At 41.2% G+C, this 26,591-nt stretch overlaps 2 protein-coding genes across 7 annotated transcripts; one reads left to right on the forward strand and one right to left on the reverse strand.

Annotated features, from left to right (window-relative positions):
- Positions 1 to 16,651, forward strand: map3k19 (mitogen-activated protein kinase kinase kinase 19). Of its 2 annotated transcripts, XM_044216095.1 has the most exons (17): positions 1 to 885; positions 1,572 to 1,799; positions 2,533 to 2,727; positions 4,055 to 4,215; positions 4,553 to 4,668; positions 6,521 to 6,705; positions 7,828 to 7,888; positions 9,000 to 9,087; positions 9,843 to 9,965; positions 10,546 to 10,700; positions 11,289 to 11,323; positions 11,469 to 13,802; positions 14,074 to 14,178; positions 14,400 to 14,638; positions 14,791 to 15,043; positions 15,132 to 15,340; positions 15,592 to 16,651. In XM_044216095.1, the coding sequence occupies exons 2-17, from the start codon at positions 1,596 to 1,598 to the stop codon at positions 15,722 to 15,724; spliced, it is 4,596 nt and encodes a 1,531-aa protein (XP_044072030.1). In that variant the 5' UTR covers positions 1 to 885; positions 1,572 to 1,595; the 3' UTR covers positions 15,725 to 16,651. The 2 variants fall into 2 exon arrangements, with proteins under 2 accessions (XP_044072030.1, XP_044072031.1); XM_044216096.1 differs by lacking the exon at positions 1 to 885 and having other exon boundaries at positions 899 to 1,799.
- On the reverse strand, positions 16,453 to 26,537 carry ccnt2a (cyclin T2a). 5 transcript variants are annotated; one of them, XM_044216098.1, is made up of 10 exons: positions 26,281 to 26,537; positions 25,452 to 25,533; positions 25,186 to 25,314; positions 24,801 to 24,861; positions 24,126 to 24,188; positions 22,898 to 22,943; positions 20,373 to 20,536; positions 20,060 to 20,130; positions 18,368 to 19,691; positions 16,453 to 18,212 (listed from the first exon to the last, which is right to left on the reverse strand). In XM_044216098.1, the coding sequence occupies exons 1-10, from the start codon at positions 26,520 to 26,522 to the stop codon at positions 18,139 to 18,141; spliced, it is 2,256 nt and encodes a 751-aa protein (XP_044072033.1). In that variant the 5' UTR covers positions 26,523 to 26,537; the 3' UTR covers positions 16,453 to 18,138. The 5 variants fall into 5 exon arrangements, 4 of the variants coding, with proteins under 4 accessions (XP_044072033.1, XP_044072032.1, XP_044072035.1 ...); XM_044216097.1 differs by having other exon boundaries at positions 16,453 to 19,691; XM_044216100.1 differs by lacking the exon at positions 24,126 to 24,188 and having other exon boundaries at positions 16,453 to 19,691.
- Between the last annotated feature and the right edge of the window lie 54 nt (positions 26,538 to 26,591).

Below are 26,591 nucleotides of genomic sequence, written 5' to 3' on the forward strand. Positions count from 1 at the left end.
TGCTCTATAGGAAAAGTGCAATGAGATGACTTCTGTTATGAACTGGCGCTATATAAAACTGAATTGAATTAACATAAAGCACATCATACTCATCCAGTGGTCCAGTCAAGACAAAATAGAAAACTGTTATGGAAGAAACATCCCAAAGCAAGGAGTCAGTAAGGCAAAGAAGAAAGTTAAGAGGCTGGCAGAAAGAAGAAAAAAAGGAAAGGTTTAATGTTGAACAGAAGGTGGAAGGGATAAAGAAAGTAGGAAAGGCAGAGCACAACAAATTCTAGACTGAAAATCTCACTCTCATCTCAAACCAAAAGGTGTTTGAGGCAGAAAGATTGAAGACGAGATGAAACCAAAAGATAAGTAAACCCACCTATTAAAAAGGAAAAGAATAATAGGAGCATGTACAGCAGAAAGTATTACAGAAGGAAACGAAGCAAAGTAAAAAAAAAAAATAATTTAATGTCAAAGAGAACAGCTTGCTTAGCTCTGATGTACTTGTAAGAACTGAGACAAAAAGGTTGCAAAGTTACAGGAGGACTGGGAGACCTCAAAAACAGGAGATGAAACATGTTGGCATAGCATTGATATTCCAGGTCTCACTCTGTCTTAATGTATTGGGCAACAAACAGCCTGCTGTCATTTAAACCCATTGCTAGTCTGCCTGTCTGTCTGACCATCTCCAAGGCAACCAAGTGTAAACCAACAGCAGGAGGCGTGCAGGGAAAAAAGAAGAAAGGAGCAAAAACATTAGAGCAGAGAGTCTGTTAAAAAGGATCAAAGGTTTGCTTGTCAAATGTCCACAGAAGGTCAGATAAGACATATGGCTGGATTAGTTCATCAAGGAATGTGAAGGACGGGAGCTAAACAGATGACGTTGACATCACTACCGTAAGTAAAGAATAGTTCATTTCAACATTGTATTGCAATTCATGGTTGATAGTCTTATTTTAAAGCTGCTGACAATCACCAGTGAGGAGTAACAAATATTTAATGTCCAAAAAGTTCCATCATATCTTCTGAAAGACATCTTTCTAATTTATCTATAGAGTATATTGCTTTTAACATGTTTATATATGCGACACTTCAGCGCCATCTTGACTGTTGCTATGTTAGTGTTGTCAAACATTAAACCAGAGGGAGTTCAGCCCTCAAAGAGTCATGTCTATTCTGCACGCGCACACACACACACACACACACACACACACACACACACACAGGTACGTGGACTCCTACGTGAACACGTGCACTGTCATAGGTGGCCAAGCTCATTTAACGCATAATGGCGTGCATTATGGTGCAGTAATAATGTGAGAGAATAATTCCTCTGTGCCATCTCTGTGGCAACCAGTGGATCATTAGAGACTCACATCACAGGGTTAACATCCCAGTAATGATCCCACACACATCCAGACTGACACCGAGCTGAAAGGACTGCATCAGATGTATCAGTGCAGTGTTTACAATTATCTATTTAGTGTCGTTTTGTCCTCTCATTTGTGTTTTTCCATAACAACAAAAAATCTACTGACCTCCTGCTCTCACTCGGCTCTTCTGTCTGGCTGCACTTCACACAGATCTGACTGGGAAACCTGTGAACAATGGAGAGAAGTGAGAAGAGAGAGAAAAGGAGTGTTGATGAGATGCTGAAAAGAGAGCAGGAGGAGGAAAATGAAGAAGTCCTGGTCGTGAGCCTTGGACAAGAGGTGGATGGCCAGGAGGAGCTGGAGGTTTCAGACACTGAAGATGAGGAGGAGGAAGGGTCCACTCCCCTTATCACTGCCTGTCGTAAAGGCATGACTGAGGTAAGTTATGTACTGTGTGTGTGTGTGTGTGTGTGTGTGTGTGTGTGTGTGTGTGTGTGTGAGAGAGAGAGAGAGAGAGAGAGAGAGAGAGAGAGAGAGAGGTGGCATGGAGATGTCTATTCTTGTGAAATCATGGTTTAGCTCTGGGCATCTAGCTTTTATATTACTTAGCAGATGTGACATCAGTCTATTGTTCAGTGTAAAATTCCTACAGGGGAGCATGTTTTTTTAGGTTGAAGGGGGGCAAAACATTTCCTCCTTGCATTTTTCCTATCAATAACGTGTTTATGTGCATGTGAGATCCACATGAACTGAATCTTGCTCTTTACGTAACTCCTCTGCATCCTCTCGGGGGGGACGCATGTTCAAAACAAGCATATGACTTACCGGTAACACAGGGGAGAGACTCCCCTGTGATCCCCTGTGTCACACTAAATTACAGCTGATATTCAGCAGAACTTTGCTTTTAGATGTTTGCAAAAACCTGCGCATTTACATGGTATCTCGGAAACACTAGAATACTTGTGTGATAGTACACCCATAGTAGAAATTAGCACCAACAGTCATTTTATTGACAGAATTTACACATTTACAAAGCCTCATTTTTATCAATGAAGAGCATTTAAAATAATAACTTTACAAAATCAACTATTCTACCAGGTCTACATCTGATAAGTCTACATATTTTCCTCCTTGCGTCAGTTATTGTTTTACTTGCTGGTGTTGTTAACAGGTGGTACAGCGGCTGCTGAGGGCCGGGGCTGATATGACCCTGTGTAACTGCAGCCAGCAGACAGCGCTCCACATAACCCCTCCTGAGCTCCAGGGAAAAGTGTTGGGGTGGATGTCGAGGCCTCATCTGCCTCCCCAGGCACAGCTGCTGCAGGCTGCCTGGCAGGGAGACCTGCACTCCTTACAGCACCTGCTGGTAAGACTCCCACACAGATTTCCCTGATGAGCGAAGACAACAAAGGGCAACAACAAAGTTTTCCTTTTACAAAAAAACAGAACTGGGTAGTCTGTTGTGTAATGTGTGAACAGATTTATTTATCATCATCATTATTGTTCAGTCATTACATTTAGGAATAGTTTGTGTACATGCCAGGCTTTGTCAGGGTTTAATGACTCCAAATGACAAAGGCAGCAGAATATTTTTATAATGGTTGCACCAAAAAAGATTTCTCATATGGATCCTTGACTGAAAATATGTATAAACCTCTAAAGAAAATCAAGGGTATTTTGGGATTGGCATCAAAATGTTTTCGAAATATTACAGAATAACATCAACAACTCACTGACTGTGTGAGGGGGTTGTTTGGTGCATTTGAAAATGAAAAGGCATTCAGCTCAGGGCAACAAACAGGCCTGTCAGTCTCATGATGTCCTTGTGTGACTTTGCGTAGCTGGAAATGTGATCTGGTGCTTTTCTTTCAAACAATGAGTGTAATCTAAATAGCAGGCACTATATGAATAATGTGTGAATAAGTTTTATATAAAAACATGAACTAAATGAATCTTATTCATAAAATCAAAACAATGATTTTTTGTCTGTGCTTTTCTCACTGGTTTGAAGTGGGCGGGACTCAGTTGAAAAAAAAAGCTGATGTCATGTATTTCAGTGCACCAATGAGGATTTAGCAGCATTTGAATCCAAATCTAATGACAGTTGTTGGGTTGTTGCTTATGTTGCCAGGTCAATCAAATCTGATCAAACTACACCCAGACAGACCTCATGAAGCAGATCAGCTGAGCTTTGACTTTTAAACTCTTAATAAATATTTTCAGGGTTTTCAAGGAATAATTCATACTGGCAAAACTGAGTTTCAGTTTGCCTATAATTATATATAATATTTTGTATGTTGCCATTAATTATGGAAAAATGAAAATAGTATTTATACTGTTTTTTCAGGCTTGAGTTGGAAAACTTAAATGAGGTTTAACCAGTGAAATTATTTCTACATCCAGAGCAATTCTGTCTCTGAACAATGTTAAACTAAAACTCCTATCTGCTACTTTTTGGTGTGTATGTGTGTGTACACAATTTTTAGAAATAAGTAACTTCTAAATTTCAACAGACTACAAACCAAAGCATATCTATGCATAAGTCTGCAGGCCATTAAAGATGAGTTATCTATGTATATGCGCTACGTTCCCCCGTTTGTGATCTCAGCACTTTGTACTTTGCACCAAACTGAGTGCTAATGTGCCATGTATTATTCATGTTTCTAATATGTGTATGTGTCTGCATGTATCAGGCTCAGACAGACAGGGTGGATGTGAATGTCCCTAACAGCGACGGTGTGACAGCAGTGATGCTTGCAGTTAGGGATATTGACCTGTTTGAAGGCATAATGACGCCGTTGCCATGGGAACACAGACCTGTGGAAGTGGTCAAGGAACTGCTGGCACTCTCATCGTAAGAAAACGCACATTCATGCATGCAATGATATGTAGGCTTTTACTGTACAGACAAGCAAATGCACACACGCAAACTTTTCTTTAGAGTCACACAGTTGCAGATGCCAGCTGTCTATTTGTTAAGTCTTCGTCAAAGGAGGTTGCACCTTGAATTAAAATACTCCAGTCCTATTGAGTGCTCCAACAAGGAGGTTGCCTTGGTGTTGAGCAATACATATTTACTTACATTAACACACCAAATGGAAATGTATATGTAAAGTATATGCATATGCAAAGGGAACACATTTTTTTTATCTGAAGTTCTCTGATGCGTTCTATCTGTCTTTACACATCAGTGATCTGCGGGTACGAGACCACAGTGGCTGTTCTGCTCCCCACTACGCTGCTAACACCAACAGCCCTCTGAAGGAGGAGATTGTTCATATGATGGTCGAGGCCCTAAGTCAAACAGGTACACACATGCACTCACACAAAAAAGCACAGCACATGCCAACATGCCCACTTGCACATTCACACGTGCACATGGACGTGACAGGCGCTGACACACTTTTACACACAGGTGTTCAATTACACCTGGACAGAAGAAGCGTGTATCAATTAGCTTGAGTTAGTGGACAAACAGTTTTTGTCATTCACAATTTAAAGCTGCACTAATCATTATATTCCTGTTAACGTGGGATGAAAGTACTATATATAATGTGAAAGGGGTCACTTGTAGTGCGGAACCCACAGAGAATTATCACCCAATTTAACAGTTCCCCTCTGCTCTACAGAGTGTTTTAGCATCTCTCAGCTCATTGCTTTGGTTTCACAGCCACAGAAACTTTACTGTTTTGGTTCAGTCTCACCACTCTCATCAGTGTTGTTTCCAACTGCAGCGGGCAGCTGTTTCAGCGAAAGAAAGCTCTGATGAACTGACTGTACACTGCCAGCTCAGCACCAAAGGGCAGACAGACAAAGTTAGCAACTTGCAAGTGAACAAAGTGGAACGTTAAGCAGCTAAAGATCCAAATATTTCCCTCAGGAAATACATATGTCAGGTGGCCAAAAACACAACTTCAAATGAATGCTAATGTTGCTCTGTGTCTACTAGATGGGTAAGTTTGCCATATCAACTCCATATGGTGATAAAATATCAATGTTGTGTTTACAGCTTTTTCCGCTGCCCCAAGGGAACAAAAAAAAAAAAATTAAATGCTATTAATGCTGCTTTAAAGTTGTGGGAAACTTCTGATCTTGATTCCAACAGTGCATGTGATCTGCTTTGAGAAAGTAAGGATTATCCAGTTATGTGTACATTCTCATGTTTCTTTTTAAAATAATTATAATCTGATTAGATTTATGAAGTTAACAAACGTTTTTGTAAGCTGAAAAGGATCCTGCACATTAGCCTTGCACTTTAACACTGTTTCCCAGCACTATGGTGCTCTCTTTTGTATGGTGTTTATTTTTCCATACAGAAACACGTACAACATATGACCTGAAAAAATAAAACATGGAAACTAAGAAAGAAAATGTAATACTTTTGTATTATATACACTAATTAATAGGTAGCCATATGCAACCTTAAGCAACAAAGAAGTTTGTTTCTCTGTTCATTATTTTTCATATCTTTGCCTTCTCATTACATTAAATTAACAAATGGTGATGTCAAATGAGTGCTCACACTTGCTCATTTGTTATCAACTTCACTTTTTTAATTACATTTAATTTATCACTTCATTAAACTGGGTGTTTAATGCAAAGTATACATGTAGCATATACTATATGCACACATGTAATATATCCTCCTATTCATGACTGTGTAAGCACACACACTTCCCTCTTTCACACACATACAGGCATACACACAAACAGCATACCAGGTTTATTCAGTAAAACCTCTGCAGTTGCACTCAAAGCCTGCACTTACATGGGAGAGTATAAGAAAGGCTTGCTTGTGTATGTGTGAGCTACCTTAGCTATCTGCTAAGAGCCTTCATGAGAGTGTGTAAGTCAGAGTCTGTATCAAGGATGGCGATACAGAAACGAGGTGACACAACGAGGGTGGAGAAAGAGAGATGAAAAGCAAACAGAGAAAGGTAAAACATGTTGTTTTCAGACTTTTAGAACACTTCTAATTCCTTACCTTGTGTAAACAGCACAGGGTCCAGGGGTGTGAACCCAAACATGGATTTGGAGTTTGTTAAGTTTGTTAAATTCTTGACCTGCTCTGGTTGTAACCGGGAGAAACAGTTGGATTTTCCTTCTTTATGTGTCAATATAGGCCACAAAGGTTCAGACTTATTTCTGCTTTTGCGCAGATGCTGCCCCCATGTTGCTCCTAGCCCCTGACAAAAACTCATGCCAGGATTTGGACTCAGAGTTTGGAGATTTGGATGTTGAGTTGGACCTTGCGAGCCTTTATCCTTCATATCAATCGACAGCTGCATCCCCCACGCAGACACCAACCTATCAGCACCGCTTTCTACTGTACAGCCACACAGGGGTAAGTGATAAATAGCAAGCCACACCGGAAGAAAATGCTTTAAAATGTCACTTCTATATAAAGATGTCAAGGCTTTTGTCATTCTTGTTCAGCGCTTTGGGAGAGAGGTTGCTTGCATTCAGTAACTGATTGAACTGTCCAGATTTTAGGAAACAGCACTCTGTTCAAGTGAGACTATGACAGCAACTGATCTGCCTTGATAATGATCTGTAGTATTCACGCATGTGTGTGCAACTGCAGAGGGACTTATAGCCACAATGTGGCTGCTGATCTCGTGTAGCCACAACTAACAGACACACAGGCAGTCTGGCAGTGAGTAGTCACCCAGAAGACAAATATGTGGAAGCAGTAATTGGCTTTTTAAATTAGTGCGAGTGTGTGTGTGTGTGCATGTGGAGGAGGGGTGCTCTGGGTAGCTGACACTTAGCTGCCATACTACCATATTATGGGTGTGCTTGTAGACTAGCAGGGCAGCTGGTTGGCTGGGAGAGAAGAGCAGGTGGTTTATGGGGTAAAGCTACAGTATACGTATCACAGAGGCACACTGACACATTCAACTGTAATTTATGTGTACATGCACTGCGTTAAAACTACTAAAAATAAACTTCATACCAAGGGTTTACTTAGAATAAATCAAAAATCATTCATTATAATGTTTAAATTGACTTCCAAACCACCAAGAGAGCTAAATCTAAAGCTTTGCCTCTGTACATGTGCAAAAGCTCCATCATATGAGCGATCACTGAGCCATTTGTTGCTCTTAATATTATTAATAAAGTCTAACAATTCTAAAATCAAATGCGTGCCTTTGTGGTTCAGTAGCAGTGCTGGGTTTTTTGTGATCTCTCTTTGAGCTTTGAGAAAGCATTCGCTGAATAAATGAGGACACAGGAAATTAAAATATTCAATACAAGACGAAATAAGGGCATTATTTACTGGAAATATATACAAAATAGTTTTGTTAATTTTTGTTTCTTGATTTAAAAAAAAAATCACACTGAAATGTTTGGCAGCTACTGAGGTACGTCTGAGCCAACATCAGTACTGCAGGACTTCTACCAGCCTGTTTTTTTTAAGACTGAGACATATAATAAATGAACTGCTCACTTTTGTTCTTTCCAGGAAGTGCTAGAGTCTTCAGAGAACCCTCCTCTATCTGACCATCATAAAGGGCTCAGCCAAGGTACGGACTCTTTGAAGGACTCCTGGAGTTTTAGCGGGCTAAGGTGTGGACTATTAATGTATGACATTGGAGTGAAACGTTTATTTTCTCTTTGTGGGCTTGTTAGAGAATGACAAAATTTGTATCCTTAGTCCTATAGGACGAGAAAGCACAGCAAGGTGATATGTGTGTCTTGGATGCCAAATAAACAGGTCCGTTTTTTAATACTGTTTTTGGATTTTTATAGTGACAAACAAATATACTGGTCAGCTCCCAAATAGGCCATCAGATCAAATCACCTTCTAAAGGGAAGGGAGGAGCGTGACTGGGTGGGAGGGGTCTCAGGCACAATACGACCTCTCAGCTGAGAAACCTGCTTGCCCGTCTTGTACCTCAGCCACAACAGCATGGATGAGACGCAGAGAGGATAGAGCAGACCACTATAAGAGAGAGTGTAACAGGAAGGAAAGGACGTGTTGAGAATATAGAGTCCAAAAACACAATGACGGTGTAATCATTAGCTTCTTACCAAAGTGTGGAGAAATAAAGAAATAAACAGAGAGAGGAACTATCTGATTCAATACCTAAACGTGGTCTCGAAATGGGAGCGGAGTGGACCATTAGGCTCAGAAACAGGTAATGCCCGTCATCAATATGTTGTATGCGAGTTTGTTCTCACTCATCTGTGGTAATGAAGGCCCATTGTAGTGTTATGATGTGGCTTTGAAATCTAGAAATACACCACATTTGTAGCTTGTCAACTGATACAAGTGCTACATGAATTTCAGTAACGTTGTTCTTCAGCATTTATGAACCTCAAGCCTATAAAACTGCTTCAAAAAAACACTTTACAGTCAAGGAAATGCAATGTTAAACCAGGTTTCTTTTGTTGCTATTTAAGTTTTTTGGTGATGTAAGTATTTCTTTTGTATCCATGACAGTTGTTTACTTCTCTGAACAAATGTGTTGAATGTAGTCAACAATATTTGGGTTCTGTCAGGCAAGAAATATGGTATATGTAACTGATTTTTAAATGTGTGTGTAACTGTGAACACTGAGAGGATACAAAGGATCAGTGGGTGTAACTCTGTGTGTGTGTGTGTGTGTTTGTGTGTGTGTGTGTGTGGAGCAGATAAGGGGATCCCCCTCTGTTTCCAAAACGCCATGGAAACACTGAGAGACATCAGGCAAGCCTACCAGGATGCAGGGAGGGGAAGCAGGTGGGCAGGATGAAATCTCACAATCTTTTACAAACACACACACACACACACACACACATTCTCATGTGCACTCTTTTTGAATGTGTAGTGGATATAAAGAAGCAATAATTTACAAGCTGATGGCACTAAGCTGATATTGTTGACAGCGCAGACATGTGAACACATCACAAACAGTAACCACAAACAGTTTATGCGTGTACAGTTAACACACCCCCAAACACACAGTCACTTGTATAAATAGCACACTCTCCCTGGACTAGTCAACAACTTCCCCATACTTTTACAACAGTAGAATAGTGTCCTATCCGGTTACACTCCTGTGCTGTATGCAGGCACCTGTCAGTGTGTCCAGAGGACAACCTGTTCTACCCAAATAGGTTAGAAACACACAGACAGGGGGAGAAAGGGCTTTGGTGAATCAGCCCATTGTCTGTTACATGGAGCTCTCACCACTGAATCAAGTCCAAGCTCTCCAAGGAGAATAAAGGTCTTTGAGCAGGTCTCTAATTTCATAGCATCAGCTTCCAGAAATAGAGAGAGGAGAGAGGAAAATGAGGCTTTTGGCATCATGTTCACTTCAGCACAAAGCAATAAAATTCATCAGCATTTGTAAATTCTTATTGTAATATTGTTAATGAGAATTTCTCAGTTGAGCCCCACAAACTCCCCTGAGAAGCCTTTACATATACTCTCTTCTTGTCAAAGGCAAAATTATCCATATACTTGTCTGCGTTCTCTCCTCTTCTGCTCGACAGAGGAGGTTTGTTTCTGCCGAGCCTGAACGACAACAGCAGATGCTGGAGCCATCTGGATCCTGCTCCCTCATCTGGTTTGCTGAGTACCAGGACCTCCTGCCTGCCGGTACCCCCTAGACACAGGTTAATACTGTAGCTGGACTCATTATTTAGGCATTTGACATGACTTAAGAAAGCCCGACCAATGGTAGATAGCCAGTTACCCGGCTTGTCATAATCACATTTAAAGAGAGTGGAGCAGTGAAAAATACTGCCAGCCTCATGTGACTGGTGGAAATGAAACACTGAATGAAATAGACTGAAAGAAGAATTTGACTTTTCTTTCAGTCTTGACCTATGGCCACCCTGAGTCCTTGACACTGCAGCACTCCTTAATTCTTTTCTATCAAATAAAATGATAATGCAGATGTCTGAATGACTATTAGCTACATGCTGTGGACCTGAACCAAGATTTCAGGCTTAAAGTTTGGTTACACTTCAACTCTCAAAAGTGAAAAGTAATTATTAATCAAAGGCAATTATTTATCTATTAATATATTAAAAACAGCTATATTTTATGCATTTATTGCTATGGGCCAGGGAAAATCTTACTCACTGCCCTTCTATATTCTGATAATTATACTTTTTTGTATTCAGAAGACACAGTACATCTGTGGAACTCACACAAAATCGTTAAAATCTGATTGTGATTTGTCCCTTACAGACCGAGAACAAGAAGTGTGGTTGCTGCATTCCCATCCTCCCCTGGCCTGCTGTCTGTGGCTGAGTCCAGCCAGCTCAGCCAATCAGCCCCCAGCAACATGGAACCACTACTGTGTTCAAACACTATGATGCAGGCCAGAGCACACATCCAGACCCGTATGTAAATGTACAACTCAAGTGTATAAAGCTCTGAAGAAGATCATCATGGTTATTACAGATTTGACTTGTTTATTTTATAAAATTGGTAAATGGACTGTACTTGTATAGCGCCTTTCTAGTCTTCCAACTACTCAAAGCGCTTCACGCTACATATCACATTCACCCCATTCACACACATTCATAAACTGATGGCAGATGCTAACTGCCATCAGTCCAAAGAAACTAACTGAACAGTCACACACACTCACACACCGAAGGCACAGCCCTCGGGAGCAATTTGGGGTTCAGTGTCCGCCGACCTTCCGATTGGTGGACGACCCGCTCTACCACTAAGCCACAGCTGCCCCAAAGCAGTATTATTTTTAGATCAGAGGATCACAGGAGGAGTTACATTTTATTTATCTTATATGTTATAAATATTCAAAAGTAAACTGTGTTGTATACAATGTATAAATAAAACTATTGTGGTATGAAGTTTGAATAGTGGCTTAATGTATTTAAAATCAGACATGCCAAAATATTTTAGTTTGCTGGTGATACTTGTGTGCATGTCGTTTTAAATGTATAATCTCTTCCTGTCTGCAGGACTGGGTTCTCAAGATACTGTGAATGAACAAAAGGTGAATTTTAACCAAAAAACCTCCTTCAGCTTCACCTAATTGTCTTGTAATACTTACAATCCTTTTTCTTTTCATCCATATAATAGTTTGTCTACCTCGCCAGTCATAGCCACTGAATTACTGTCAATGTCCTTATCCTCTGCAGTTCTCGCAGGGTCTTTTGCCTGCTCCGCATCCCAGAACACCCAAGCTATTGGTTCCACTAGACAGCAGACCCAGGGACATTGCAGCTCTTCCAGTACTAAAGCACCACGTTCCCCTGAAGCCCATCAGCCGGAGCCCCCTTTCCTCAAGTACCCGGCTGAGGAGAGGGAGGCTATCCTGGGGCAGCCCACGCACCAGCTCTCTGACCACTAAGGGTGGTAGTGAGGAGAGCGGGTCCAGCAGCAGCAGCAGCAGCAGCCAGAGTTCCATCGATCTGGAGGATGAGGATGACGAAGATGAGAGGGATACACATGAAAGAGCTTCAGGAGAGAGCCATTTAAAGTTTGTTGGAGACAGGTTGTTGCAGCATTCGAATGATGTGAGCTCCACTGAGGCTGATTTGGTTGGGGAGACAAGGCAGCGTTTTAAAGTTCAGTCAAGGATCGGTCATATTCCACCAGTCCACAGATCAGCACATAACCTGGATGGAGAGCCTATCAGTAAAACTAGTGATCTTCTCAGCACTGAAAAAGCTATAAACTCTCACTGTGAAGGCAAAGCCACCAATATGAATTGTACAAAAGGGCTTGTTGACAGTCAGCCCTTTATAAAATGTAACTATGCACAACAAGGAGACACTATGAATCATACTAAAGACACTGTGAACAATGAAATACCTATCACATCAAAGTCTAAAGAGGAAAAGAACAATGTGGGCTACACCACAGAACCTGAGACTGAGATTAGCCATGGGATAAAATTTAATATGAAGAATGACCAGGGTGATGCTATCACATGCTCTGAAGATATTTACAGAACTGACTTGCAGCATATAAAACAGACAGAAAGAACAATGAAGGATTCCTGTTATGAAGAAACCCAGGTAGATAACCAAGTCCCTCGTAGAGAGGAGGAGAGAACTCAATTATTTACTCCAGCTGTAAAGCTTTCGCAGACAGACATGCATCCCAAGAGAGGTGAGAGGATGTTGAAAGCCTTAAAGCCTGTCCGGAACAAGGAAAGAACCAGCATGAATTGTGAACTAAGAGCAAATATTCAAACGAGTCAGCAGTCCTGCAACATAATATCACACAAAGACCGAAGCATCCTGAATAGGAAGTCCAAAAACAATCTGAAGCACTCCCCAATGTCCGCACAAGTTAAAGATAAAACCAGGAAAAGCCCCGAGCTACTAATTAGTGGAGAGACAGTTACAAAAGTAAAATCAAAGCTTAAATCTGTTAAAGGTGCTCATTTACCGGCCACCCCATCACCACGAAAGAAGGTTATTGATCATGCACAGAGCAAAAGAGCAAATCCTGACAAGTTGAACAGCAACAGAGCTCAACAGCACCCACCAGTGAGGGAGCTAAAGAGCACCCAGCAGCTGGAGAGACCCGGTCTAGCGGGGACACCAAGGTCTAAATCTGCTGTGGACTTCATCACATACAAAGACATGTTTCAGCAGATACAGAGTGGGGATGAAGGACCGGCAATCTATGAGATGTTTGCTGGTCCTGTCTATGATAACCTTCGAGTTTCCAGCTCCTGTGAGAAATTTAAGAAAAGACAAGTGCAGTCTGCTCCATTTAGGAAGACCCAACAGTGGCATAAAGTCAAACACAGACCATTGAAACAAGCACAGAGTAAGCTGAGGAGAAGTGCGGGGGAGAGTATGGTGGTTTCAGCTAAAAGCAAACCAAAACTTGCGTCCTCTAGGGTGAAACCTCACCTCACACCTGTATCAAGGAAAGGCACACACAAAATGAAGGCTATGCCTATATCGGATGTGCATACAGGGGCTGAGTTAGCTCTCTCTAAGGATGTTGACATTTGTCATAATAGTGCTCAAGAAAAGGCTGAAGTTCATATGTTATCTACCATAGAGGAAGCTCTTTCTTGTAGATTTGGGTCTGAAACATTAAAATCAGATGACAAAACATTGACTACGCCAGTAACTTCATCTCATGCTGAAGATTGTAGTCACATGCACATGAATCTGCAAGAAAAAAATGGGAATTCATCAATAGGAAACCCAAACCGACCGGTTCCAGAGCCCATGTTATCTCCAAGCCCCCAAATGCTGAAGATCAACACTTGTCCATCTTCTAGCAGTAGCAGCCACACCATTATGTCACCAGTTTACCAGAAGTTTCTGGATGAGGTGGGGGACGGGCTGCTTACAGATGAGCTGCTGCAATGTCTGGCTGAGGAGCTGATCTCATTGGATGAGAGGAATGTATCCATTGGCCCGTGTCCTGAAAACCTGGAACCAAACAAAGAGAAGTCCAACAGAGAAGACGATCCTGTATCAGAAAGAAATGCATTTCCTGAGGTAAACTTTTTGGTACATGTTATGATCAAAAGTAACAAAACTGTTCATTATCATAATATAATATGGCCATGAATAAGCACATATCCAAACACTATCTCTACTCATTCAATCATGTTCTTTCATAACCAAACCTGATCCACTAAAGTAAAACACCCATTCGTTTTTTGTAATTGTATATAAAGTGAGAATGATTTTCTGTTGATTATCCAAGTCACCGTGCATTGCTCTCTCAGTTACTTTGCTAACCTTCATTCTATCTATTTTATTGCAGGTTAATTCAACAGACAGTGCTGCTCTGCTTGGCTCTGGGTTGGTTGTAGATGACACCATCACATGGACAAAGGGTGAAGTGCTCGGCAGGGGAGCCTATGGGACAGTAAGTATGCTAATTTACACAGTACACCTGGTAAGAAGGCAGAATAACCTTCAACCATGAGGGGGGAAAAATAGATACTTTGTGTGTTGTCTTAAAAAAATATACACCAACGTCCTTAGGTGTTATCTGTTCATAAAACCATGCAAATACTCAAAATATTATACGTACACCAGCACACATTGATGCTTATCTAACCCTGGCAATCACTGCCTTCTTACCAGGTGTACTGTGGCCTGACCAGCCAGGGCCAGCTGATAGCTGTGAAGCAGGTGAGCCTGGATGCCTCTGACCCTGATGCTGCACAGAGGGAGTACAGTCGTCTGCAGGGGGAAGTGGAGCTGCTTAAAACCCTCAGACACACCAACATTGTCGGCTTCCTGGGGACCTCACTTCATCAGCATGTGGTTTCCATCTTCATGGAATACATACCAGGAGGATCCATCGCTAGCATCCTTCACAGGTTAGGGTGATTCAAAATAGCTCGACAACTTATCCAGAAGTACCTGTTGAAGCATTGAGCTTTAGGAATGCCTCATTTGTGACAAAATATCAGAGCAGGGCCTAACAATAACTAATGCCTTTAACACACATTGTCTCTTTCACTGCCCACAGGTTTGGTCCTCTACCAGAGCGTGTCCTGGCTCTATACACCCATCAGATCTTGGAGGGGGTGGCCTACCTTCACCTGAACAGGGTGATTCATCGTGACTTGAAGGGAAACAACGTCATGCTGATGCCAACTGGCGTAATCAAGCTCATAGACTTTGGCTGTGCACGCCGTCTCAGCTGCCTGAACCACACTGCTAGCAACAGCGGAGATCTGCTCAAGTCTGTCCATGGCACTCCTTACTGGATGGCACCAGAGGTAGATATAGAATTCATTCAGGTGGTCTTCTCATCTGTGAGGATGGCATTGGTCTTGTCTGATTCTTGGCATCTTTTCCACTCCTCAGGTTATCAATGAGACAGGGTATGGCAGAAAGTCAGATATATGGAGTGTGGGTTGCACCGTGTTTGAGATGGCCACAGGGAAACCACCATTGGCACACATGGACAAGATTGCTGCCTTATTCTATATCGGGGCTCAAAGAGGGTTGATGCCCTCCTTACCAGATGGGTTTTCAGATAACGCCAAGGATTTTGTAAAAATCAGTTTGACAAGGTGAGACCCGTTGTCCTCCCCGGTCAGTGCAAACAGTACAAAACAAAAATGTCTTTTGATGAATGTATGCCAAATTCCTTTCATACACTCATTTAACCTTTGAATCTATACCTGGTTTAATTATAATGAAAAATATACTTAAGACTTTGAAACTAATTGAGCTAGATAGCTAATTCAGTGCAGATTTTTCTATTCATAGATGTGTTTTGGAAATAAATTCCCTTATCTCATTTGTTTTCTCTCAACTCCAGTGACCAGAGATTACGGCCATCTGCAGACCAGCTGCTGAAGCATTCATTCATCCCCCAAAATGAGACTGGAGTGAACTCTTGGGAAACACAAAAAAAGAACTGCTGTGGTCACCCAGAGGGACTGTGTGGTTAACAAGGAGTTACACATGACAGAATATTTTTGAGTACAAGGGGAAATTTAATGATTCAATTCAGATTGGCGACTCAAAACATAAAGTATTATTTTGTGACCATTTGAGGGCCTGCCACCTAACCCCAGTGATGCACCAGTAGTGTGTTTGGGAGCATGGCTCATGTCCCAGACCTTTCTGGAAACTACAGTACAAAGTATATCAAGGAGAAGAAACTATAGTCATTGCATTCATAAACTTAACTTTTATACATTTCACTTGATAGAACCTAACAAATGTGAACAAATAGATGCCAGATTTCTGTTGCTGACTTTTGGTATTTCCAATAGCAATTTTATAAATGTGCCAAAATTATAAATACCTTAATTTTAAATGTATACAGTGTACTCTAGGTCTCTGTGCTGTGATATATTTAGGTTCTGATAAAATGTGTCCAATCCATATTGCACTATACATTATGACATATACAAGTACATTTTCATAACCTACATTTTTCAGTGCTGAGAATGTTAACTACTTCCTGTTAGGTTTCCTCTGATGAGTTAGAGGAATCATTGTGTAAAATTGTGCTTAAAAGACATGCCACTCATAAGAACTTACTTTAAGCTACTGTAAAATCATGTCTCATGTTCAAATCTATAAATCAGTATGTTTATTCACTTCTAGACTTTAGTAACATGGATATATGCAGAATAAAATGACAACAACCAGGATTTATACTGAGTCAGGGTAGTGGCAACTTTGAAGTTTATTCATAATATGAAATGAAAAGAAAAATGGATGTAAAGAGTGGCTTATGCAAATTTGTCCACAATGGCTTTTGTTCTGTGTGCCCAACTGTAAATCCCTAACGAGGGTACAACCAATCTAGCCTCAGGCTTATTGGGAATTTTGCACTTTAAAATAAATGAGTAACCTAGTTAAGAACAGAGGGAAGTATCATGTCAAGATCGGAGAACAATATAGAGTTTAATGTATGAAACCGATGTGTCCAGACAGGTGCATGGCTGTAAATGTAAATTTAACCAATTGTATGAGGGTATCCGCGACAAAACCTATTAGGCATGTCCACATTGCAGATACTGAGTTTTACAAAAATATCCAGCAGGTCATGTTGCATATGGACAATTGGTCACTGTTATGACAACTGTTGCTGGGATGGAACTGAGCCAGCAAGGGTTTTATTTCTGAATAGTACACTATTAATGGTTGATTGAACCTTAATGTATCCCCTTCGTGGGCTGACATCTAAGGGCTACAGCTGAAATTATGTCTGATGCACTTCAAAGTAAAAAGGGTTAAGTAAACTTTAATAACACACTACTACTGTTTGTCAGTTTTTTTCTTTTTGAGGCACAACCTTTGGCATTCAGCTTAAGGTCTACTTAAGAGGTCCAAAAAATAATTTTTGGTACAAATTGCATCGCTCTGATGTGATAAGTAGGTGTTGGATGTGCCTGTGTTAGTGAGGGCATTAAGTGATATTTCCTGTAATGGAAAAGCACAGTACAGCACCCTCTGTTAGAAGGCTGTCAGAAGCACACACCAGTGGAAGGCTGCAATCATTCACCCGATGATGCCCAATCCGTTGGTCAACAAAATAAGTCTTTATAGGTATTATAGTTATCTTGTTATACTTACAAACAGCTCCAAACCTGAGTAGTCATGGTATAGCTTTTTTTTTCTTTAAACATACAAAAACGTATGAACATTTATCTCCACTTTCTGTAAACAGCAAGTACGCATTCTCCTTTTAAATCCCTTTGATGATTGAAACATGCAAATCATACGCACAGTACTTAAGTATAAAAAGAAATCAAGACAAGAAAGTAATTGAGGAGATGAAACTTTACACCTAAAAAAAATTGCATCCATTAACAGTACTAGATGGATTGCCAGCAAACATAACTTGAACTCATCTCCAGCTGGCCACTGGCTTCCTCCATACAACCGCAGAAATGTGATTCAATTAAATTACTTGTTAAAAAAAATAGGAGGAAAATGAAGAAAGTGCACCTTCCATGCCTTTTATAGTACTTACTAATACTTTTGTTTTCCCATATGGAGATCTGAAATGTAGAGAAGGACCCCCTACACCCACCTACCTTTGCACATTCCTAGACTCATCTGAGGAGGAAGGAGAACCAAGCAGCAGTTCAACACACTAACAGAAAGACAGGGCTGAGCATCACAGCCGAGATATCTGACAGTCAGGAAGCATAATTTTTCATCTTTGTCTCTCAGAAATTGAGATGTCCAACAATACTTTTCATTTTTTTTGCAGATACGTTTTTCTGCCTTTCAGTAAAGGGTTTATCATCACATAAAGAGTTATTTTCCTAGGGCACTTAACAGGGAGGTGAGCATAGTCTTGTTGCCATTTCCATGTGCTGGCCATGGCTGCAGAGTGCTGGACTCAGTGTCTCTGCTCTCCCACTTCATGTGGCGATTCACTAGGAGGAGGGTACTGCTGAGAGGTCCGCAGCCCACCTGGGTGTGACAGGAGGGGAGGAGGAGAAACAAGAATAAGGAGGAGAAGGAGGAGGGGGGAGGAGGTTAGCCATAGAGCTGCAAGCCAGACGAGACACACTGCAGTACAGGAGAGGGGCAAGGAGGAAAAAAGGGGAAAGATAAAGATGTAGTACCTGCAGCACCAGTGCCACTCTTGGAGATTTTGCTCACTTTGGAGCAAGAAGTGGAGAATGAGGAGGAAGGGTGGTGGTTCTGGCTGGCCTCGGGGTACGCCCTCTTGCGCGATGACGACAAAGAGGTGGATCCGGGAGGAGCAAGCGTAGTCCCTTCCATGCTGACCAGTCCTGGAGGACATCTTAGAAGGCTTCCCCCACCACCTGGGCCCTCTGGGCCTCCTCGTCCATTCCCGCTGTGTGTGTGTGGATGAGGGTGACTGTGCTTGTGGTGGCGATGGAGGTTGTGATCTGCTCCATAATGTTGTTTCTCCTTGCTCACCAGAGGACTGGAATGTTTACTCTTGTTGTTGTTGGACGCCATGCCTTCATCTGATGAGCTGTGGCGTTCTGATGATGAAACTTTTATCTTCATCTTAAGCTCATCTTTATTTGGTTGTCCACTTTTATCCAGCTGGGAGCTGCCACCAGACCCAGGAACAGCAAGGCGGAGTTTAAGCGAGCCTTTGTCCCGTTTGTCACCGTGATGACGTCTATCTTGCCCTGAAGTTGAGGAGGGGACTTTCATTTTCATTGGGGAGGCAGTGGTGCTGCCACCACCGCCATGGGATGATTGGTGGGGCTGTGAATGTTTTCTGTGGTCTACTTGGCCCGTAGAGGATGGTGCATAGGTAGAAGAGGAGGAAGACGACATATCCCCCCTCACATCGCAATCCAATACTCCTCCATGCTGTTCCTGACTACGTTTCTGCCCAGAGACAGCCAACTCTGCAGCATGTTTCTCTCTGTATTTGTCCAGAGACAGCTTCTGAGCTGAAGAAGGTTGTGGTGGAGGAGGCTGAACTAAATAGGCAGACTGAGGTGGTGGCTGATGCTTGCCCACTCCGCTCCCACCAGCTCCTTTTGGTTCCTGTTTGACAAGGTTGAAGTCTACTGTTTTCTCAGTCCTGTATACTGGAGGATGCTGAAGCAAAGAGGAAGTGGAGGTCTGCAAGGACAGTGTGGGCTCTTGGTGAGGGATGCTGAGAGGGTCCTGCCTTAAACAGGTGGAAGGGTACCCTGCTAGGCTCTGATTGCCCTGGGGCCACTCGCTGTGGCTAGCTGGATTGTATGTGCCAGCCAAGGTGTCCAGAGACAGGGGTGCACCTCCGGACTGGCCAGGCATGGGCACAGTGAAGGCGGCACCTGCTTTGGAAAAACTTGGGTTGGAGGAGACTCCAGCGAGTGAGGCATCAGCTTGATCTTGGAGCATGGAAGGCCCAGCAAAGGAGTTGTCTGTCAACTGAGCGCCCTCAGTCTTGGGCTTTTTGGCAGCTTGTGTTGCCTAGAGGGTAGAAAGAGATTTGTGACGCTGTTTAGAGTTTGGCTTTTGTTAGCGGTAAGCTCTCTGAGGGGGGTTTAACAGTGGCAGTGGGACAAATAATCAATGTAGCAGGATTTCTGTTCTGTTAATATTTGTGGTTTTAACACTGCCACCAATATTGCCATACAGTTATTTGCCAAACTGGGATGTAAGTTTATTGTTCTTATACTAAGGACAGTTGAATTGTTTTCATGAGCTTTTTGCTGGTTTAAAAGATCACACAGATGTACATGTAGCTCTTTAGTTGAGACTATCTACTTTGATACATCCTGCACTAATAAATCAAAATTACACATGTATTTCAAACGCATACAGCAATGTAATCCTACCCTCCAGTTGCGTATCCTCTTTAACCGGCTGGGCGTCTTCTCCAAAATCTGCAGAAACTCATGGGTCAACTCTACAAGACATGAATGTTGTCATCAAACCTCAAAGTCTTCTGCTAAACGAACACAATGCAACTGCCTGTTCTCTCATTTACGCCTTTGTAAAATATGTGAATTGTATGACCTTTCCAAGTAAACAGGTTTCCAAAACACCGCCGTATACAAAACCTTACTAAATATATAGCAAGATATAACCACAGCGATTCATTCACTGTAAAAGATTAAGGAAAAGTGAAACACATTCATTCAGTCTTACCATCAAGCAGTTCAAGAGTGACAGAGTTGTCCACGTACTCCCACCAGTGTTTTCCATCAGTGGAAACTGGGATCTCCCAGTTGGACCATTTACACGCCAGGTGGATGCACACACAGGAGATCACCGTGGGCTTGTACTGGAGGCAGAAGGTAGTGAGGTGTAGACTGCATAGTGTGTGAGGGTATGCGCAAGGGTTTAGTGTGTGTAAGAAAGAGTGAATATTTCACATGTGAGGGTATAGGTATGTGAGTGAGTTGATTCAGGCCAGTCATGATTGGTCCCACATGTGGAGAAAAGAGAAAAAAAAACACAAGAGGGAGCAGACAACTTTAATTTGCTGTAGGCATTGGTTGCAAAAGATAAGCTATTATTTGATTGTATTGATACATTAAAACTGATAATATAACAGCTTTGCATGTCAAACTCAGGTCACAATATCAGGTGACATCTCTAATAACTTTATGATTCATGTAATGTAAGAACATAATTCCCAGTGTGCTTAAAAGTAAGCAGTGAATTGTGTCATGTGACAATGATTTATGTTTCAAGGACCGTGGCTGGTTTAAATGTTGGGACAACATAACACAAATGAGGGAAGTGGGGCGGGGGCCACGTATAAGAGCTACGTTTAGTCTGCCCATTGTGAAACACTGAACCCTGAGGCCACCCATGTTGCATCATTGTACTGTTAACTGACGAGGGGCTGCTCCTACAACCCTCTCTGTACGGGTCTCTCTTTGTTTGGACTGTGTTGAGAGGGATAAAACAAGTGGGTACTCCAGCTCAATGAATACAACTTGACACTAATGCTGCCAGTGTTAGGGCACACTGATGCATGGTCTTAATACTGAGAGCCTTCCTAAATTAAATATCATAGCTAAACTGACCTATGAACCAAGGGTAAAATCATAATTTTAAAAGTGTAACATTGTTCTGCAACTATGGAATTGCAAGAGTGAAGAGTAATGCATGTTTACATCACAATTAGACAGTACATGTTCATAGCACATGAAAAGTAACAAATAAATATAGACAAATGGCCACCATCCAAGTATTTACAATTAAACTATCGAGACAAACTGCTACTAAAACATAATATAATCACCACTGAAGGCTTTGTTCTTTTTTATGAAGGTTCACCAATGGTGACTCAAGTATAAATCGGTTTATATCACCAAAGTTGTTTTTTTAGGATGAAAGTTGGTTCCTCACAAACATTTATCGGACACTTAAGCCATGAATATACTATTGGTATCTAAATGCATGAAAACAAAGATTCTCAAGAAAAACATGATATAAATAGATTCAACATAATTTTTTTAAACACCATGCCTCAGCATGAAGCTGTATAGCCTTGACTTTGCATAGCTGCATTTTAAAAACACATTTGGTAAGATGGATGGTAACCTTGTACCGTGAGACAAGTACAATGTCTGGAGTCTGGTCTGTCAGATTATGGCAGCCTTAAACAAAGCTATCAGTCGCAGCCAACATCTACAAGCATTTGGCTGATGATAACATTTCAAACCCCATCTCAGGTGGATCTAAAATCCTTTCAAACATCAGGAATGAGTCTTCTTGACTAAATTAAAATAAATCAATTTATAAGAGTATTGAGCTACTTTAAGAGCAGTCTGGCTACAGCTTTCACTCTTATTAAGTGCCAGCTAAGTGCAAAACTTAAAACACCGTTCACAGTCAGCCTCCAGACATTGTCAACTGATTTGAAGTAGTTGAAGACAAAGTTAATAACATTAATACCAATTCCTTTCCACTGCTGCCTACTATAAACAAACCCTTTAAGGACCCAGTTTTTCCACTGCAAGACGTGTGAAGAAGAACATTTTGTCCTTCTTTTAGAATAAATCATAATCACCAAATATATTTTGATCAGTATGAGAGATACTCAAATAGTTATACACATTACATATTCTGCAGGTCCTTAATGGGTAGAGATTACGTTGTTCTTTTAACTACATGTATGAAAGAATGTTGGAGAAGAGCTAGGAATAATGTGCATTTAAAGACAAAGCAAATATTGCAAAAGGTGAAAAATATTTGAGGAGATAATGCATTTTGAACAAATTAATATGAAAAAGAAAATTTTAAAAATGAATTTGCGGTACTTACCGGAAGGACCTCTACGAGAAATGTTTACATCTGTGAAATCTTTAGCTGCTATTCAGGCTACCAAAGTGTCTTTCTTTTAGAATTATGCACTTTTTCGCAACCGAACAAACATGTGGGTTTCAAGCGCACCACTACACTTCACATCTTGCATTCAACCCATCTGTGCCAACACGTGGTCCCTCGTACAATACACCGCACTGCGACTGGGGCCGGTAACGCTACAAGCCACCCTGTCCCGCTTCCTTTGAACAAGGGAGGGGAGCTGAGGGGAGGAGGCAAGCATCCCAACAACCACCAGCGCAAGTAGGGCCCGTTGGACACTGAAAGGGTACCCTGCATTACAGGAAGCTATGGTGTGCAGTCAAAGTGCAACAAAGGAGGGGCAGGATAACAACCTGTTGGTAGCCATGAAATAGGAAGTCTGTGCCAGATCCTTGCTTGCTGTAAGAGAAACAGAAAGAGAGAAAAACAGGGGGGGGGGGACAATTACCATCTCTGCAAGCCAAAAGCATGTCATTTTCATTAGGAGAGGAACTCAATGTTTACCTTTTTTAGTTAACTGCCAATGCACTGATTAAGCCAAGGCCAAGACTGAAACACTGACAACACTCGGCGCAAACTGTTGCTACATTTTGGAACTTTCAGTTAGCTGGATTCATTTTTATAAATTAAGCCTGAAAATAGAGCTTTGAGGTACTTCTATATTATCGACGAATTACTTTGTGTTACAGTATCATGATCATACTATGTTTATATTAATAATTCCAAGCAAATGAATAATTAAAGGACTTGTTTAATGGCGGAACAAAGTTCACTGCACATCAATTTGATTATTTTATACGTGATTTTGTATATTCCCCATGTTCTGATATATATATATATATATTGTGAAAGCATATTCCTCTTAATAACATGATACCGACTTCAAACATATCATGCAGCCAGGTAAACTACTAAATGGTAGCACATAATAAAATTAACGGCTGAATTCCATTTAGCTGCTTCAGTTTCATAGTTCTGGTATTGTACATGCTGCCTCACTGTCACACTGGCATTGCTTACTGGGACTCTTGAATAGAGGAGAGACATCGTTAGTTATTTCCAAAATGTCTGCTGTTAAAAAAGGCCATGAATAAAAGAATTAAGTGTCATAATTTATTCTCTTGAATTTTCTGCTAACCTCATAGGGGAACCAAAGGAAAAAAAACAAAAAAAAAAACAGACGCTGCAGGTAAAAAGATACAATGGGATTAGTGTCTTTCCCCTCCACGTCAAGTTCTGTGATCACACATGAGAAACAGTGCAAATGCCACCCAGAACCACTGATTTGACCGTGTAAACCATAACCACTATTTAAGGGGATCAGTTTCTTGAGATACATAATGAAATTGCAAACCCCCAAAGCAAAATGATTACAATTCGGTCTTGGACTTGGCCCAATAAGCGTCAGTAAATGTTGTTGTTTATGTGCTATGTCATACAATTAACTCAAAAGGTCATCAAAAGAGCAAGGAGTGTGGTCACCATTAAATCAGCAAGGTTTTCACCCCCCCCTCCCCACCCATATCTGAGGTGGGACAAACAAGAGCAGAGGGCACAAAGAGCAAAGAAGGAAGCCTCTACCTCGCACTAGCTGGGAACATTTCACCACATCAGTGTGTGGGTGATCAATAGTAATTTCAAAGCCTGGAACAAAATACATGACAGGTGAGTTCAACAGACACAGTTTGGAGGTGACATGTCATTTTATGATTAAACAAACAAACCTCGTGCTCCATTTTAAGGCCATCAATTCAGATTCTAGTACGTATCTACATGTTAAATGTGAATAGTGGAACTTGATGGTCAATTAATTTATGTTACCAATAAAGTGCAATCAAATCAGCTCTGACCACTTTCACTCTGGATGCCAGACATTTCTCAGTATTGAACGTAATCAATAAGCAAGCACAAATGGTAGTATCCATAAAATAAAATGTTGTAGAGCAGTGAAATGGAGATAAAATTTGTCAAAATTCCTGTGAAAAATTGCCTACAGCCTTATCAATAGCATGTTTCATGACTGATGTCAGCAATGAGAGAATGACATGTCACCTTTACATGTTTATTGAAAATATGTACATGACAAGATACCAATACAGCAGCTGATAAAACATTTCACTCAACAGGTTGTGATGAATAAATTCCACAGTGATCAATAGCACTACTCCCGTACTGGTAATGATAAGCCAAAGATAATGATTATGATAAACACGCTATCTCTCTCTCAAGTCATCCACTCCAGTCACCACTACTTACCCAGGGTTTGCAGCACTATGGATTCAAGTATCACCAGCTCTTGAGCTTGCTGGAGGTATGCCTGAAGTTTGATAGACAGTCATTACAACACAATTGTAATGAGTCTATTAATCTATCCCCCTAACAATGGATTTCAAATGGCCAAAAACTCCAAACAAAGAGGCTCATTTTACTGTTAAGGTAAGCCTTGTTAGGTGCAGGTGTTTGGTACACACCAACAGCAGGCCAGGGCAGTTAAAATAAGGCCCTTTGTAGAGGGCAAGGGAATTTGGCACAGCTATATTATATATAGGGAAACCATGACCACTGAGAGAACTGGAAAGTCAGAGGTAGAAAGGGGAAAAAAACATTCAACCACACAATATGTAGAGTTTCCTGAACTTACATTGCTTTTTGTGTCTAGAGGCGGTTCTTGGGGATTTAGGCAAGCATGTGCAACTTTGATCACATGTTCGAGTTTCCGAGGTTGTTCTTCCACTTTTGCGGCCAAGAATAAGGTGGTTGGAGAGATTATCTATACAAAAGCATCAAGACAATTTAAATACATAACGTTAGCCATACTAATTTAGGAGTGAAATTTCTGTAACAATCTACCTAACATGTGATATTAGGTTGCAGGTCAATAGCAGTGTTATGTAACAGAATACTTACATTCCTATGGAATTTGGTGAAAGAGTGGTGCATATAAAATCTATGCATGTAAACAATGGCTGTATTTATTGTTAATTGAGAGCTGGAGGACGGGTCAAGGGAAATTTAAAATTGAATTTAGTGTAAATCAGGGTACCAATAACAGAGTTAACAATTTAACTATATGCCATTACATCAAGCCAAGACACGCATCATTGGGCAACGTATTAGCACTAAACAACCGTTTAAAATGGGTAAAGACGGCCAACGTAAAGAAAAGTTAACAGGTGAGCCAACGACACTGTAAGTCATAGCAAGCTAGGTGACTTAACGTTACGTTAGCTTTATGATATTTGAACTAGCTAGTGTTAACGTTACATCAAAATAGCAAGAAAATGTCAAATAAATATGTATACATTAGCTTACATATTTTATTGAATCATGTCGTTATTTGATCAACTAAGCTCTATCGGGCCGAGGGGTACAGACATTTTATTTCAGGGGGGACAACGGGCTAGCAATAGCTGCAAACTCGCCTAGCTAATCTAATGGCCTTTTAGACGTCAATCATAAGCTATCGTAGCGTGCTATATTAGCGCATAGCTAAACATAACTAGGTTAGCATTAATTTAGCTATGACATTGAGATTGCAGATTAAGATTTGTATAGTATAACAGTATTTACCCAACACAAAAACAAAACATACACATCGACAAGTCCAGAATCTTGCTCCCTAACCTTAGCAGTCAGTTTAAAATTAGCTGTCGTTAACGGGCCCGCTCCAACGGTTAGCGCCATGTCTGCTTCCAGTCTGGTCTAGGGATAGCTTAAGTTTGTTTACAAAGGATACACGTTGAGTCTCTGACCCATATCTTGGATCAGATTCGCCGCTTGTTGCCGGTAGGAGAGCTCCCGGTCTGGTTCTACTCCACATCGGCGGGACGGCGTATTTTCGAGCTGCTCCCGGGTGAAGAACCATTTCGACGAAGATCCCCGGCACGCCGCCATTGCTCTCCAACGTTGGGCATCGAGAAAGCGGATGTGACGTCGGTATTGCACAGGAAACCACGACTTCTTCGATGGTGAGACCATGGTGTGACTGCGATTGGGTGTTTATCCCATGGATGTATAAACAGAACGTGTATTCACATATAGCTACAG

Source organism: Siniperca chuatsi, linkage group LG12 (genome assembly GCF_020085105.1).
Source record: "Siniperca chuatsi isolate FFG_IHB_CAS linkage group LG12, ASM2008510v1, whole genome shotgun sequence".
NCBI lineage: Eukaryota > Metazoa > Chordata > Actinopteri > Centrarchiformes > Sinipercidae > Siniperca > Siniperca chuatsi.